The 16843-nt window shown below is 46.4% G+C and overlaps 4 protein-coding genes across 4 annotated transcripts; 3 read left to right on the forward strand and 1 right to left on the reverse strand.

Annotated features, from left to right (window-relative positions):
- Positions 1 to 570: 570 nt before the first annotated feature.
- IL334_003467 (uncharacterized protein) lies at positions 571 to 2727 on the forward strand (the record flags this gene model as incomplete). The annotated part of the gene is made up of 8 exons (XM_062935197.1): positions 571 to 639; positions 688 to 927; positions 970 to 1192; positions 1306 to 1433; positions 1482 to 1531; positions 1609 to 1676; positions 1719 to 2588; positions 2651 to 2727. The coding sequence occupies 8 exons, from the start codon at positions 571 to 573 to the stop codon at positions 2725 to 2727; spliced, it is 1725 nt and encodes a 574-aa protein (XP_062791248.1).
- A 315-nt stretch (positions 2728 to 3042) lies between these two features.
- On the forward strand, positions 3043 to 5401 carry IL334_003468 (chaperone DnaK; the record flags this gene model as incomplete). Its single annotated transcript, XM_062935198.1, has 7 exons — positions 3043 to 3105; positions 3186 to 3253; positions 3301 to 3333; positions 3382 to 3464; positions 3517 to 3595; positions 3645 to 5241; positions 5291 to 5401. 7 exons carry the CDS (start codon positions 3043 to 3045, stop codon positions 5399 to 5401), a joined length of 2034 nt encoding a protein of 677 aa, XP_062791249.1.
- Positions 5402 to 5765: 364 nt separating this feature from the next.
- On the forward strand, positions 5766 to 7133 carry IL334_003469 (pyridoxal kinase; the record flags this gene model as incomplete). Its single annotated transcript, XM_062935199.1, has 5 exons — positions 5766 to 5829; positions 5877 to 5960; positions 6008 to 6205; positions 6250 to 6361; positions 6416 to 7133. 5 exons carry the CDS (start codon positions 5766 to 5768, stop codon positions 7131 to 7133), a joined length of 1176 nt encoding a protein of 391 aa, XP_062791250.1.
- Positions 7134 to 7199: 66 nt separating this feature from the next.
- On the reverse strand, positions 7200 to 11284 carry IL334_003470 (uncharacterized protein; the record flags this gene model as incomplete). Its single annotated transcript, XM_062935200.1, has 29 exons — positions 7200 to 7322; positions 7374 to 7429; positions 7472 to 7564; positions 7609 to 7696; positions 7744 to 7762; positions 7814 to 7884; positions 7931 to 7950; positions 8043 to 8084; positions 8138 to 8200; positions 8247 to 8311; positions 8459 to 8503; positions 8546 to 8613; positions 8667 to 8695; positions 8794 to 8839; positions 8897 to 8922; positions 9334 to 9351; positions 9575 to 9620; positions 9667 to 9819; positions 9874 to 9900; positions 9953 to 10003; positions 10063 to 10094; positions 10140 to 10211; positions 10263 to 10349; positions 10401 to 10507; positions 10555 to 10627; positions 10677 to 10868; positions 10922 to 10982; positions 11058 to 11107; positions 11179 to 11284. The coding sequence occupies 29 exons, from the start codon at positions 11282 to 11284 to the stop codon at positions 7200 to 7202; spliced, it is 1929 nt and encodes a 642-aa protein (XP_062791251.1).
- Between the last annotated feature and the right edge of the window lie 5559 nt (positions 11285 to 16843).

Consider the following 16843-nt stretch of genomic DNA (forward strand, 5'->3'; position numbering starts at 1 on the left):
TGCTGATCGACTTTAGGCATGCGACAAGGATCAGGACGACTAAGGATAACCGGGGGCCTATATAATCTGACTGCCTATATCCCCGAATAACTCCGCTGCTACTTACTAGCATCGCTACCTCCACTCTCCTCGCGCGTTGGGAGTATATTCGCCAGCATCTCGTGCATTAAATGACAAAGTGCACGCTACCGTATAGAAGTACTCAACACTTCTATATAATAAAATCGCCTCCCTCCTCTCTCATTTCGCGCCTAAAAAAGCGCCGCTGCCATACCTATTACATAGTACCACTTCATTACACACCTGATACTATGTATCATGCATATGGACTATAGGACTGGTACTATGGACTATGGGAGTAGCGGTTACTTACAGGCGCGCTTTTTTCATTTGACGCGAGATGAGAGTTGAGGTTGCGCATCTACGATTAAAAAGCCGAGGCGAGAGAGTTGTGGCAGTCGCGTCAACCTCGATAACTCCACCTCCACCTTTTTTTCCACAATCATGTCCACTTGAATTGCCACCTCAATATTTCTCTTTTGAACAATTGGAATAAACAGGTGGAACAGTATGTCTCGTCAAAGAAGAGCTGCTGGGGCGGTGAGAGGGCCATCTTCGGCGCTCACATCTTTCCTTGCTGTGAGTACTCCGCCTGTTTGTGACGGTCGCTGACCTCCAATTCCACAGAATTTGGGTGTCGAGCCTTCGACTCGACTCACTACATGGGGTGACACGTCTGCACTTACTCCAGTCTCAAACGACGACAATCCTCACGTTGCTCACGATGGCCTTGTCATTGAGGGGCAGCAAGATTCAGACCCTGCTGGCGCCGTTACCGCCCGAAATGTAGTGGCCGGTCCAAGTCAAGTAGGCGACGGGACCACCGATCTAGAAGCAGAAACCAAGAAGAGAAAGAGGCGTGGTGGGGTGAGTCGAATACACCACAATCCAGTCTGACTTTTCATCCAGACGGATAGCGGATCCGACTACAGTGAACCCATTCCTAAGAAAACTCGGGAAGCATCGATCGATTCTGATGATATCGATGCGGATCATACTCGTCCATCTGGACCAATCAAACCGAAAGCCAGCACAAGCACAACTACCGCTTCGATCATCGCTCCAGGTCCTCTCAAGCCCGTGGGAGATTTTATGGAATGCGGTCAATGTGCTAAGAGATTCACTGTCGTACGTAACTGGCTCACTTTTCTCAGCTGATTTCTTCCTAGACAGCTTACACCAAAGAACACCCCACAATCCATTCAACGTATCTATGCGTCAACTGCTGCTATACTCTCGGTATAGACCCTTTTGCCAAGGTCAAAAAAGCTCCGGTAAAGAAAACCGTTGCGGGAAAGAAGGAGAGCCGAGCGAAAATTATACACTATGAGCAAAAGAAGGGAGTCTTAGCGCTCGGCGATCTGTGCATCCAAGTGAGTTATATCGTGAAAGTTTGCGCTTACTTCCCAGTTGGTCGGTAGATATATCGAGGACCTGGATCAACTAGGAGATATAGGCGGTATCAATATGGGTAAAGTGTGCAAAATCATTTCGAAAGGTCGTCGATTGTGAGTGAACCTTATGTATCCAATTGCTGAATCTTTTAAGAACCCCTGAGACCGCTCAACTCTTCTACTCATCCACCCGTGACGAACTGTCAATGTACGATTGTACCCGTAAGTCACGTTTCCCCGTAACGAAAGCTAAGTACGAAACAGGTCTTACACCCGAGGCATTCATCACCATGGCGAAGCTTTGTCCAAAACTCATCTCTCTTCATCTTCACTTGTGTGGACAACTTTCTGCAGATGCCCTCACCACTTGGGGGAAATCCCTGAAGCAGCTGAAACGTTTGGAACTATTCGCCCCATTTCTCGTAAGAAAGGATGGATGGATCAACTTGTTCAAATCTGTGGGCAAGCGATTCGAGAGGTTACTCGTCACCCAGTCTCCGAGAATCGATGTCGAAATAATCCAGATCCTCACTAAATCCTGCCCAAACTTGACTGAACTCCGATTAGCTGAGATTGGTCTGTTCAACACCGACTGTCTCATTCCACTCAAATCCCTCAAAAAGCTCAAATATCTCGATTTAACAGCTCCCGGTACGCCTTTGACCGATGATTCCATTATCGACCTGCTTTCTGCCATTGGAGCCACTCTTGAAACCCTGGATCTGTCCGATAATCCTGATCTAACCGATGCCATTCTACCCGCTATCTCCGCGCATTGTCCCAAGCTGCAGCGCTTGTCGTTGCGAAACATGGTCGAGCTTACAGACGAAGGTGTAGCATCTTTCTTCCTTTCCCTCAAAGAGCGAGGTAGACCTGGATTGGAATGGGTGGATCTTGAAAAGGGACACGAGCTGCAAGATAATTCGCTACAAGCTTTGGTCAGCCACTCTGGATCTACCATCGAGAAGCTCAGTATGCTCGGGTGGCGTGAAGTATCGGCAGAAGCGCTCAGCGATCTGATCCAGTGTAAAAACCTCAAAGAGCTTGACCTCGGTTGGTGCAGGCAAGTGACGGACTTTACTGTAAAGGACATCCTCGAAGGCTGTGACAAGATTGAATTGGTGAGAGTGTGGGGTGAGTTATGTTTCCGATGACCTGAACATAGTTGAATGCTTATGATACCACCGTTGGCACAGGTTGCAATCAGCTCACCGATGCTATCCCGCGCAAGAAGGGTGTCAAGGTGATAGGGGTAGAAAGTCATTCCATTTAGAGGGAGATGAAGAGGGATCATTAGTTGTATCCATGTAATATCCCGTAGTATTCCAAACTTGACAGTGCCACATATCGGCGAATCAGTGCGTATATATGTATGTGCCATGAAACTTAAAGGGTGAACGTATATAAATTATGGATTGCCGATTGAATCCGAAATATTGGGTTATGGAACTCGCTAGTAAAATCACCCATCCCACCACCTCTGACTTTTTTTTTCAAAAGGGCATTTCAACATCGAATTCTCTTTATCAAAAAAATCATCTTCTCATTTCTTCTTACATCCCCCTCTGCATCTATCAATCACACCAAAATGTTCTCGGTCGCACGCTCACTCCGATCTAGCTCAACACTGAGCCCCCTTCGAAATGTCGCTGTATGTCCTATCCATTATCGCCTCCACATCTTCGATCTGGGCATAACTGACGTCGTCACCTTTGCCACCTAATTTTGCAGAGAACAACCTCTCCATTGCTCACATCAAAACGATTCAACAGTGGAAAGGTATCAGGACCCGTGATTGGGTGAGCACTACCTTCTATAACTGTCGATTCCGCTGACATCGTTACAGTATCGATCTAGGAACCACCAACTCTTGTGTTTCGTGAGCAGATTTCCCGTTCCAAGCTGAACTCCACTAACAGCCATATAGCATCTTTGAAGGTGGTGCTCCCAAGGTATTGGAAAACGCAGAAGGTGCTCGAACCACTCCTTCCGTCGTCGCTTTTACCAAAGGTTGGCTTCCTTTTTTCCCATTTCACAATTTCACACTGACATTCAAGTATAGATGGAGAACGATTAGTTGGTCAACCCGCAAGACGACAAGCCGTCGTCAACGGGGAAAACACAATCTTCGCTTCCAAACGGTGAGCTATAACCTCTTTTTCAATCACCCTCATCTGACATTCCTTGTAGATTGATCGGCCGAAAGTTCAAAGACGCAGAAGTACAAAAGGACATCGCCAATGTTCCCTTCAAGATTGTTGCTCACACCAATGGAGATGCATGGGTGGAAGCTCGAGGAGAGAAATATTCACCTTCTCAAATCGGTGCTTTCGTTGTTGGCAAGATGAAGGATACTGCGTCTTCTTATCTCGGTAAACCCGTCAAACACGCCGTCATCACTGTCCCTGCCTATTTCAACGATTCCCAACGTCAAGCCACCAAAGATGCTGGTTCCATTGCTGGACTCGAAGTCCTCCGAGTCATCAACGAACCCACAGCTGCTGCTCTTGCTTACGGTCTCGACAAGACTGATTCTGCCGTCATTGCCGTCTACGATTTGGGAGGTGGTACTTTCGATATTTCCATTCTCGAGATGCAAAAAGGTGTATTCGAGGTCAAATCTACCAACGGTGACACTCATCTCGGTGGTGAAGATTTCGACATAGCTCTCGTCAACCATATCCTCGCCGAGTTCAAAAAGGAAACCGGCATCGACGTTTCCAAGGACCGAATGGCTATTCAAAGAATTCGAGAAGCCGCAGAAAAGGCAAAGGTGGAACTCTCAAGTGCTGGCGCAACTGATGTATCCCTTCCCTATATCACTGCCACTGCCGATGGACCTCAACACATCAACCTCAACTTGACTCGATCTCGATTCGAATCAATCGTCAAGCCTCTCGTAGACCGAACCATCGAACCTTGTAAAAAAGCATTGAGCGATGCTGGTGTCAAGGCTTCCGAAATCAACGAAGTTATCTTGGTCGGTGGTATGTCACGAATGCCCAAGGTCGTAGAAACCGTCAAGGGTGTCTTCGGACGAGAACCAAGCAAGGGTGTCAACCCCGATGAGGCTGTTGCTATTGGTGCTTCTATCCAAGCTGGTGTACTTGCCGGTAACGTCACCGACATCCTTCTCCTCGATGTTACTCCCCTTTCCCTCGGTATTGAAACTCTTGGTGGTGTATTCACTCGATTGATCAACAGAAACACCACTATCCCTACCAAAAAATCTCAAACTTTCTCCACTGCTGCTGACGGTCAAACCGCTATCCAAGTCAAGGTTTATCAAGGAGAGCGAGAATTAGTTCGAGACAACAAGCTTCTCGGTGATTTCCAACTTACTGGTCTTCCCCCTGCTCCCAAGGGAGTCCCTCAAATCCAAATCTCATTCGACATCGACGCTGATGGTATTGTCAATGTCGGTGCCATTGACAAGGCTACCAACAGAGAGCAATCGATGACCATCGCATCCTCATCCGGTCTCGCTGATTCTGAAATCGAGCAAATGATCGCCGACTCTGAGAAATACGCTGAGGCCGATAAAACCCGACGACAGATCATTGAAGAGGCCAACCGAGGGGAGAGCTTTGCCACCGACACTGAAAAATCTATGGCTGAATTCGAGTCTCAGCTCGATAAAGAGGAACGAGAAAAGGTCAAGAAGCTTTTGGGCGAGCTCAGAGAGATCGCTGCCAAAGGTGCCGCTGGTGACGCTAGCGTAAAACCAGAAGACATCAAGTCGGCTCTTGATGCCGCTCAACAAGCTTCCCTTGGTTTGTTCCAAAAGGTGAGTTCGCAGTCAAATGCAAACCACATAAGCTGACAAAGCATCACAGGTGTACGAGAAGCGAAATGCGGAATCCCGAAGCTCTGAAGGCTCTGAAAGCTCTTCCGAATCTTCATCCTCCACTTCCGAGTCTTCCGCTGAAGGAGAAAAGAAGCAATAGAGGCAGTCAGTTCAACAGAGAAACAAAAGCATATACCCAGGGATAGGGTCATAGATATAGCATCTTTATAGTTCCTCCCTTCACATTTTGCATCATCCGGTCTATATTCATAGACTCACTCATAATTTTTGTACAAATAATGCAAGGAAGAATCACTTCTCAATATTTCTCACGCAATCGGCTTACTCCGGATAGCAGGGGGATCTCGGTTTTCCGCCGAGTTCACCTAAATGAGTCACAGATAAAGTGGGAAAATTAACTTTGGCAATCAAGTTGTCACTTATTACTGCACATGTCCCAAATCTGCACCTAAACCTGTTACCTGTTCCGACATCCTCTCGCAGTCTTCCAAACTCCCTACCTAATGACTACTCTTGAGCCCGGACGTGTCCTTTCCATCCAGTCTCATGTCGTTTCTGGATATGTCGGTGAGTATTTTTAAACAGCCAGACCGCAGAGAATTAACTGGTACTAGGAAATCGAGCTGCGACATTCCCCTTACAGACATTAGGATACGACGTGGACGTGGTCAACACCGTGCAGTTCTCTAATCACACTGGTAGGTATATCACTTTATCAACCATGCCCGCGCTGAATGAGTGACAGGATACGGTCACACCAATGGGCACAAAACAACTCCAGAACAGCTTTCCGCCATCTTTGACGGCTTAATCACAAATGGATTGGTGGCCCATTCACGAATACTTACTGGCTATGTCCCTGGTGCTGAAGCGTTACAGGTGGTCGCGGAACAAATCAAAATAATGAAAGAGGCCGACCCAGAGATCATCTATGTGCTAGACCGTGAGTTACTTTTCACTTATCCGAAGCTAACTACTTTGTTAAAGCGGTCATGGGAGATATGGGCACTGGACTTTATGTATCGGAAGATGTCGTGCCAGTCTACAGGGAGATGTTACATTTAGCAACAATAATCACACCAAATCAGTTCGAAGTAGAGTATGTGCAACGCGCCGAGAAACTCGAAAGAGCAAGCTGATGATCATCAATCAGGCTCTTGTCCGGCATTAACATCACGTCACTGGATACTCTTCACACAGCTCTCCAACAACTGCACACTGTCAACTCCCTCCCGCACGTCGCCTTTTCCTCCATTCCCTTACCAATCGCTCTAGTCTCATCAATGAACCTCCCCTGCCCTCCATCATCCTATACAAATTTACTACCCAACCCCATACCGCCTTGGTACGACGCCGTCGGAGATGGAGAACCCGAGGATGAAGTACTCGTCTGTTTTGCTAGCAGTCAGGAGGAAGAGCACATGGAAACTTGGGCATTTGCTCTTCCAACCATACGAGGATATTTCTCAGGAGTCGGAGACCTCTTCTCAGCAATGGTACTGGCCCATTTCGAGAATCCTGATTCTCACTCTGACTTACCACCATTGGCGCACGCTGTTTCCAAAGCTCTTCTGACAGTCCAGCAAATTTTGCTTCGCACTCACCTGTATTCTCTTGCTCAGACGACAACGTCAGGCACAGCTACCCCGCGGCCTTTACATCACCCTTCGAATGATCAGCATGTCATCCCGTCCGATGCCGAACTCGACGCCATCAACCCGTCAAATCCGAAAGACCCTAAAAGAAAGGCAAAGCGCATGCGACTGAGAGAGCTACGAGTGGTCCAGGAGCGAGCATTGATCGCAGAAGGTGGGCAAGGATGGCCTGGTAGAAAACTAGACTGGTCTGCAACTCTTAATCATGGGATATAAAACATACATAGTTATATAGATAAATCGAGTTTTTTTCTGCTTTTATACAACTGGCCGTCTGTGGTTCTACCCAGACTGGAAGCCGCTGAAAGTCTTCTTGAGCTCAGCAACACAATCCAGCTGAATGCCCTCCAATTTTAGAGCTAGGCGCTTTTCATCATCCTTCGTATATCTCAAAAGGTGATCGAGCTTGTCGCGGAGCTGCGTTCCATCAGTCATGGCACGAATCTTTCGACTCACCTCGAACAGCACTTTCCTGCGTTTGACTAATGCATGAGAAATGTCTGTCTCTCGACCTGAGAAATGAGCTTCCAGTATTCCATCGTACAGTGACTCACCCCTCTCCTCGAGCTCGCTCAGCTTCGTCGCGACTTCTTTTGCGCGAACCATCACCTCTTGAGGAAATGCGGCTAATTTCGCCAATTCCAATCCTGATCGCATATGAGCAAAAACTAATACACTCAAACACACGTACCATAGTGACTAATCATTGCTTGGCCCTCTTCGACTTTGTACTGGAACGTGGCGGAAAAGGCGTTCTCATCATCGATTATCTTGTTATTCTAACGCTAACATCAGATTTTGATTGCTTTTCGGTTGATCGTCTCACCTCGACGCGGAGATGCATCCTAAGGGTCAGGCGATCAGAGTGTACTACTGGTCTAATATCTGACACTCACTTGACGACCCCTGGGAGATCACCCAACGTCGTAGTCAAATCATGGAAATGCGTGGCGAAGAAAACGAAAGCCTATTTGATCAAATTAATACACTTCCCTGCTGCGTTCTCGAATTACCTTGCGCTCAATCAGGGATTCTGCAATGGCATGAGACAGACCGAGTCCCTCAAGTGGTGCCGTTCCACGACCAAGCTGTATGTCAATAGGAAGGCTGTAATCATGGACAAACCTACCTCGTCGACTATGATGAGCGAGTTTGAGGTGGCGAGTCCTTGATAAGTTCCCGAGATCAGCTACGAGGCTGGTCTAAAGCCACTCACTCACCTAATATCATGGCTGATGTTGCCATCTCCGAAGCGAAAGTTGATAGGTTTTTTTCGAGAGCGTCTACGGAAGAATGATTAGTGAAACTCGATGATCCAAGTGTACTTACCGTCGTTGGAAAGTCGGCTCAACAGAGCATCGTGCAAACGAAAGCTTGCGTATTGTGCCGGTACGCTACATAGCATCAGCGTGGCAAATTATATCGAACTCACTAGCAGCCAAGCATCGCTTGCACGACAAGAAGACCAACCTGTCGAAGGAAAGTACTCTTGCCAGACATACTAGCAGTATCAGAATAACCCGTTTCCTGCAAATACCTACTTGGGCCCTTGAATCAATTGAAACGAAGCAAAATCCGGAGCATATCTATACGCAAGCTTGAGCATGTCTCGGATCTTGAAAACTCACACATCGTTGGGTACACAATCACCCAAATCACATGCCTTATCCAGAATTGGATGTCGACCTCCTTTGATCTGTTTTTGTATTAGTCATTGTTTATCGTCGAGTTTCCTATAAAGAAGCTTACGCTCATGGTGTCGTCGAATACCGGACGGACTGTTGAATGTTTAGGATGATCCTACATGCTCGTTGAACATACCGTATCTGTTGTCTACCATGACATTAACTGCCATCTTGTCCAAGCAATAACTTACTTTGTGATATATCCGCAAAAGCTGCCAGAACGTCGAGTTTGGCAATCTGGAAGAATGAGCAAAATAGTTACATAAACTTGATAGAGCTTGGCAGGTCACTTACAGCATCGCTGCAGTGGTATAGACCACCTTGACGTTAGTCCAATTAGCTATGGCTACACTCACTGATCCCTTCGACGACAACAGTGAGCAGATCTGCCACTGCAGTTCCACTAAGTGACAGAACCTCTTCTCCAGATTGCTGAAGTCTGGCATTGCGCCTAAGCTAAAACTGTCAGCGGTGGCTAGAAGCTTTCACTCACTAGCTCGGGGGTCACAAAGCAAACCCTATACCGAAGATCAGCAAAAATCTCGCCGTTTTGAGCTTACTTAGTCTTTTTGCGTTCAATACGATCACATTCGACTGGCAAGGACCGATCTGTCAAACGTTGGCTATGGATCGAGAAGCGAAATACGTTCCCAACAGGCTCTAGTTCGCATTCGAGGTCATGTTGATCTACTCGACGTTCATCAGAAAATGTCCCCCATGAATACACTCACCTCGGAATTCTTTCAATACTTGAAAATTTAGTCAGCAAGATTGCTTCGTGGCTATATTACATACAATGTTCAATGTCGTCTAGATTATCCTTATACGTGCTTCGAGCCAGGTCCAACAGAGGATTAAATTCTGACCTAACGGCGTAATGACGAGCAATAGCTGCGTATCGCTGCTTAGTAGTCGAAATGTTGGCGTCGAGGCATTCTTTTCCTCAGCTTTCGTCTAGCCGAGCGAACATACTGGAGATAAGCTGTTTCATGTCTGGCAGAATTTCATCTGATAATCCCTGCGACGCGGATGTTGAGCGCGTGCTTTGCCGCCATACGACGTACCTCGAAAATCTCCACCAGCAACTTGCAATTCGAATGGGCCACTTCGTTTTTCAGCGCATTGGCTGATTCAACATACCGTTCAAGTTGCAACAGAATAGATATTCTTTCACCCGTTGTTCCTATATTCACCGGAGCAAGTGTTTTTCTCGTAGCCTAAGTTGTCGGAATGAGCTAGTCTGAACATAGTCATTAACGCAGTCCATTTACCTGGTTGATCAGTTTATCCAAATCGGTCTATAAATGACTTTTAGCATCAATTGCGATTGCACCGAATGATATTACTTACGCGACCAAGCCGTTCAATGCCACGATGGATGGCTTTAAGTCTGTCGGGTGACTGAATAAGTTCTGAGCTCGTTAGCTTGTCAATCAGAGTCTGTTAAAAGTACCTTCCACGGCGTCAAGACGCCCATCGATGGTATCGCGAACTGTCACACCGGTCAATGCACATCTCATTCCAGAATGATGCTCACCGTTACTGGGCAGCAGGATATTCCCTCGTAACAGCCGAGATCCCATGGGGGTGGCGCAATGATTCAAAAGACCTGGTCAGAATTCATGATCAGCACCAGATCTCCTATCTCAAAACAACATACCAAAGAGTGTGTTTCCCGACTTATGGGTCAGAGTGTTTGTCACTAATTCGAGGTTCCTGACTGTCTCCATGTCTATGAACATCGTTCCTGGTATCTACGTCAATTGTGTCAAATTAAACAACAGACAAGGGATGTTACCTTCAGAGGCTATGTAAGAGACTTTCAGACTGCTATCTGGATAATATAGACCTTCCTTGGCTTCTAGATATTGGAACAGAGCACAAGTAGCGGCCAGAGCGTAATACCTGGATATGAAAATTCGTTAGAAAGGCAATATGAACATATACTTCACTTGTCTGAGCAAGCCATCAGAGTTGAGGTTTTCAGATTGTCATCAACGCCGAGTGCTGAAAGATAGCTCAGACCTTGGTGTGTGGTGAGCCATCCATCTTTCGACGCAATGTGCCCACTCACCACGGTCATGATTCCAACAGTCTCTTGGTAAAGAGACGCAATCGAGCATGAAATGCTCTTCTAGTGCTTGTACGAGATCGGAAGGACTTGAAGTTGGATCGTGACCGCGTTTGCCAGTCGTGAAAGGAGCTTCCTGGACCACGATAGTGCAAGGTGGATGTAAGTCCAGATGGTGAATCGTTTTGTAGTGAACTGTACAAAGATGATTAGTTGGTTGACTGGAACTATGGATCTTTAGGACTCACAGGTCGTATCGGCAAGCTTCAGCGTGCCGTCATCAGTAGGTTTTCTCACTGCATGTGTTCTCTACGTACCTGGGTGACGACCGTCTACCCACATTTATGTAAACACGATTTATATCTTCATCAATTCATCACTTACATGTCCAGTCTCCAAGCTATGTACAGCTATACCCATCTCCACCCCTTGACCTAATGCCAATCGACCTTTGATGAGACGAAGTCCTCTAGAACTCATCGTATACGGAGAGGAGTGCACTAACCTCTACCTTGTACCACCGCCGCGACATACTCGTTGTCTTCTTCCCCTCGGGTCGAGGTTGCCCTAGTAGGGGGTAGGCGTTGTGACTCCGAGTTTCTCGTCGACATGACTCGTGACGACATGATAGACCCCTTACTTGGAATAAGGAAGATCAGTTATTGTAATAGTCCAGTCAGAAGGCCGCGAAAATGCTCAGAAAGGTATTAGGATGATCTCGATGATGTTTTAACGTTACGTGAGTCGAGACAGTGAGCAACGATTGATCAGTCTGTTACAGTATCTGGTTATTGACAATCTTGGTGAGGTGAGGATTTTTGTTTACGCCTGCTTGTACATGATGAAGAACGAAGACGAAGAAGAAGAAGGCAAAGAAAGGGGAAGACAGGACAAAAAGAGGAGAGACAGGACAGCTTTGTATGACGGCGAGTCGCGTCAGCCGGTTTGTGATGACATCATCAGACATTGAATTTCAACGCCTTGCAGGATCTCATGAAACACCAGTTTAGCCATGAGCAAATCCAGAGCCTCGCAAATCCCCCAACCATTGTCGCCTGTCTCTCATTGCCCCTTCCCGGCTATCGCAACGGGCATAAGCTTACAATACTTCTCGACAGGCGCAATCGTGCTTCACGCTAGTCCTTGCACATATACGACCGAAACATCCAGCGTAATGGCATGTGGAACGGTCCGCCATCACAACTGTCAGTTTCAGAGGCTTGACGACCCAGTCATGTCGGAAGACCCTCCCAGGATGGAGTAGCACAAGAGCTTTCGCGGCGATGGGACCGCCTGTGAGATTTGTGAAGGGAGGACCTCACTGTCGATCAAGCGAGAAGGCAGAAACGTTGTTTCCCAGGCATATCATGTTACCCCGCATATCAAATTGTATCGGATATGACGATGCAAGATCATATCGAATCTCAGATTCCCGTTCGTAGATGAATAGGTATAGACTGAAGACCTGTTGGATGAGGGGAACAAACGGAAGTTCCTGTATGTGGCCTTTGCTCAGTCTGCTGTTTACCGTATGTTCTATTTGTTTGCCTCGTACAATCCTTCATTTTCAGTCACCCACAACGAAACATCATGTCGACAGACCCAGTCCACGACTCGTGCGCTGTTAGGATCTATCTCTTCCCATCAGCGTCTTGTACCATCTCTGATCCTCAGAGAAACAGGACTGTGCATTTTGGGATTGACCAGCCATAGTAGAGGAGAGCTGTACTGGCATACCACTCGATCTGTATGGCATTTATTGTAACATATCGGTCAAGCAAGCATGCGCACTGACCTCTTAGGGTGCGTGACGAAAAGCTTGGTAAGGCAGGGCTTACTTCTGGGCTCAGGCTTTGTACATGGTTTGACTGGATGTGACTGGGCACGGTGCTCGCAACATTTCAGTTACATCTGCTGTTAAAGCAGTGATGAGGGGTGTAGCAGACTGTCCCTTCGACATTCCTGTTCGGGCTGGAACACGTATTTATCTCCATCGTATCGATCTCTGCTAAGATGCTTTCGACATACCGTATGCCAAGATAAGTTTCTTGGTCAAGGGGAATTTCGCAGATGATGCGTTGGGTCTTCTAAATGCGGAATAGCAGTGTTTTGCCCTAAAGGTAGAAGACATGCGATTCCGAGTGACCGGGATCCAGCGCACAGTTGCGCTTCTTCTAAGCTGAGCGGGCATCCTCTACTGTGTAGCGATTTGGGGCAATCACGCTATCTGACTAAACATGAATGGAGGCTGGGACTCAACTGTGTCAGTCCTTGCCTCTGCTGAGAGTATTCCATGAGATCCATAGCTGGGAAAAGTGTCATGATGGCTATGCCAGTATAACCAAATCATCATTATTATCACGATGATCAACGTCGGCTCCAGCCAGGATGCCCGAATCGTATAACAGAGAGCCAAATAGGCAAAGGAAGAACAATATAGGCAAGGGTATTGGTATATCGTTCGGGGATCAACGATATCGTTGGGGCACAACGATATCGGTAGGAATAGAGCTAAAGTAGTACTCAGCTAGGGATAGACTTCAGAAGGGACAATAGACGTTGTAGCTTCTAGGAGAGACCGGAATCCGATGAGATATCGTCAAGGTATAGGTAGAGACAACAATTGAGAATTCATAGGGAGAAGACTAGGAATACGAGATGTATAGTTGTATATATATATCCATGGTACTCAATAAGAGTAGAAGTTGAACCAACGATATCCTTATCCTTAATACCTTTACCTTATTCTATTATCCTTTCTATATCTACTAGACGATATCGTTGAGGGCGGAAGTATATCTTGAGAGCGGGAGTATATCTTGGGTTACGTAATGATAATATTGTTATGCCGGCGTAGCCATCATGACATAGGATGTTGAATTCTTGGGATTTTTCTTGAAGACCAATGGAGTTGATAATGAATTGACCAGGTTTGAGTAATGTATGGGGAGGTGCTTCAGCAGCTTTACTCCCCCCTTGAAGGTCTTGACGTCTCGTCAAGGCGTCAGGTTTACCCATCTTGGTTCCAGGGCGGTAATATATCTTGAAGCCGAAGGTAGCGAGGAGTTCAGCCCATCGGGCTTGACAACGATTTAAAACTTTAGAGGTGGTGAAGTATTCCAGATTCTTGTGGTCTGTATACACGGTAATTTCTTTTGATCCTTCTAAGTAAGGTCTCCAGTGTTTGAATGCTTCTACTATAGCAAGCATTTCTTTATCGTAGATTTCGTAATTGAGTTCAGCGGGATTGAGTTTTCTTGAGTAATAAGCGACAGGGTATAATCTGTTTTGATTATCTGCATGGGATAGTATACCTGCGATGGCAAAGTCTGAAGCATCGGTCTCAATAGTGATTGGCCGATTAGGTTGAAAATGTTGCAGTATAGGGGCTGTGGTGAATGATTTCTTGAGGATTTCAAAGGATTGAGTTTCTTTATCACTCCATTCAAACTTGACATCCTTGCGGAGCAGTCTGGTTAATGGTGCAGTGATCTTGGAGTATGTCTTGATGAAACGGCGGTAAAAGTTTGCAAAACCAAGGAAGACTTGAATGTCATGGACATTGCGGGGGATAGGCCAATTTTGAACAGCTTCTACCTTCTTGGGATCCATCTTGATGCCGTGATCTGATACAAGGTAGCCAAGAAAGTCCACTTCATGCTTGAAGAAGGTACATTTTTCTGCGTTAGCCCATAGATGATTTTGACGGAGTCTGTCCAAGACTTGTTTGACATGCTTGACATGTTCTTCTCTTGTTCTACTGAATATTAGAATATCGTCCAGATAGACTATTACAAATCTATCCAGGAATTCTCGGAGGGTATCGTTGATTAGGTTTTGAAACGAGGCAGGGGCGTTGGTGAGACCAAATGGCATGACTAGGTATTCAAATAGACCATATCTTGTGCGGAAAGCGGTTTTCCATTCATCACCATCCTTGATGCGAATGAGATTATATGCTGCACAAAGATCTATCTTGGTGAACCAGTATGCTTCTTTGAGTCTGTCGAGGGATTCTTGAATGAGCGGGAGTGGATAACGATTCTTTCTAGTTATCTTGTTGAGTTCACGGTAATTGACACATAGACGTAAGGATCCATCTGATTTCTTGACAAACAGGATGGGACTTCCAGCTGGACTGGAACTAGGGCGTATGAATCCCTTCTTGAGGTTATCCTTGAGGTATTCGTCTAATGCTCTAAGTTCTACTTCTGATAAGGAATAGATGGGACCAAATTTAGGCCTGGAATCCCCTTCCAAGGGAATGGCATGATCATAAGGTCCATAATCTGGTAGAATGTCAGAGTTGGATTTCTTGAAGACTTCAAGGTATTCGTGGAATTCTGGTGGAACAGAATCTTGGAGCGAGGCGAGGTCGGGATTAGGATCATCTTCATTGCCTTCAGCTGGTTGAGGGTCAATGAGACTTGTGATTTGAGTTGACGAGGTGATTCCATAGATTGTTGCCTTCTTTAGGGCGGAGTGAAATGCTGCTCCATTGATCAATGATATGTTAATGAGCGCGGGAGATACTTGGACGGGACTGGATGAGACTTGGGTCTCCTGGATGGGTGTGTCTGAAGCGCTTCTGCTTGACAGATTACCTGGACGAGGACGAGGACGAGAATCTATTCTCTCAGATTTGTCGGATCTGATGCATTGTTCCAGACAATGCTGAGAAGAGAAGACAATGGACTGACGGGTCCAATTGACGACTGGATTATGTTGATGTAGCCATGGGAGGCCTAGGACGAGGGGATAATTTCCAAGGGATGTGATGTTAAGGGATATTGTTTCCTCATGACCGAGAATAGCAAGGCGGAATGGTGAAGTATGATGGGTAATAGCGCCAGAGGCAATCGGGCGCCCATCGATGACTGATACTTCCAGGGGTTCATCTTTCAGAACTGACGGGATGTTGGTTGACTTGAAAAACTCTTGATTGATGAAGCTGTTGGTAGCTCCTGAATCAATCATGGCAAAGGTGTTGTATGTGGAGTTGTTGAAAGTGATCTTGACTGGAACACAGATGTGTTCTCTAGGTTGGCGGGAGTTGTTGACGATGTTATTGTAGCAGATATGATTGACGTTGATGATTTGACCTGATGTTGCCCTTGAGTGAGCCCTGTCGGTGAGGGCAAGCTTACACCTGGGGCTTGAAGTTTTTTGGACCAGATGTAGTAACAGTGACTGAGTTGGCTTTGGCTTGATCCTGGTTTGGTCGAGAGCGACATTCTTTGGCAAAGTGGCCAGGTTTTCCACAATATCTACAGAGATTGTTATCATCACGGTATTTCTTTTCTTCAGCTGTGAGAGGTCCACGTCTAGGATAGACAGCATCAACTTCCATAGGAGTATGAGCAGATGTTGATGTGGTTGTGGTGGTGACTGGTGGAGCGGAACGAGGGAATCCAAATGTTTGAGTGGAACGGGGCTTAAAGATAGGTGTATCACTGCGAGAAGATGATGATCGTGTGGTGGTAGTGGTACGTCGGCGTTGGAACAGGAGATCATCCCATTGGACAGCTGTATCTTGAAGTTGACCAAGGGTTAGATAGGTGTTAGGCGTGAGAATCTTATCCTTGACATCTTCTTTGAGACCATCAAAGAAAGCATGTCGAAGAGCTTCATCACCCCAATGGAGGTAAGCGGCATGACGTTGGAATTCAGTAACATAATTGGTAGCGGAACCAGTTTGACGAAGGGATTTGAGTTTGAGTCTTGATGTCTCGATGATGTTGTGATCTCCAAAGGCTTTCTTGAATTCTGCTTTGAATAGGATCCAATCCTTTACCCAAGCAGGTTGTTCGTCTTCTTCAAGGGTCAAGTGAGGCATGACCCATTGATAAGCTTCATTCTTGAGAAGGTTGGTGACAAAAGCAATTTTAGCTTTGGGGGTGAAGTAGGTACGAGGTTGAACATCGAAGACCATATCACATTTGAGTAGGAACTCTAGAGCTTCGTCCTTCTTACCACTGAATGCAGAAGGACTTGAAATCTTAGGCTCTTTACTCATGGATGAGAACGAGGACGGGGCTTGGGGAATAAACGATTGACGGGTTTCTTGAACTTCTTGAGCTTGTTGGACCTGTTGCGCTTGAGTTGCAGAAAGCGCTGCTTCCAACTGATTAATCCTTGAATTGAAAAGATGAAAAACCTCATTGGCATCG

The sequence above is a fragment of the Kwoniella shivajii genome, chromosome 4, assembly GCF_035658355.1.
Source record: "Kwoniella shivajii chromosome 4, complete sequence".
Lineage (NCBI taxonomy): Eukaryota > Fungi > Basidiomycota > Tremellomycetes > Tremellales > Cryptococcaceae > Kwoniella > Kwoniella shivajii.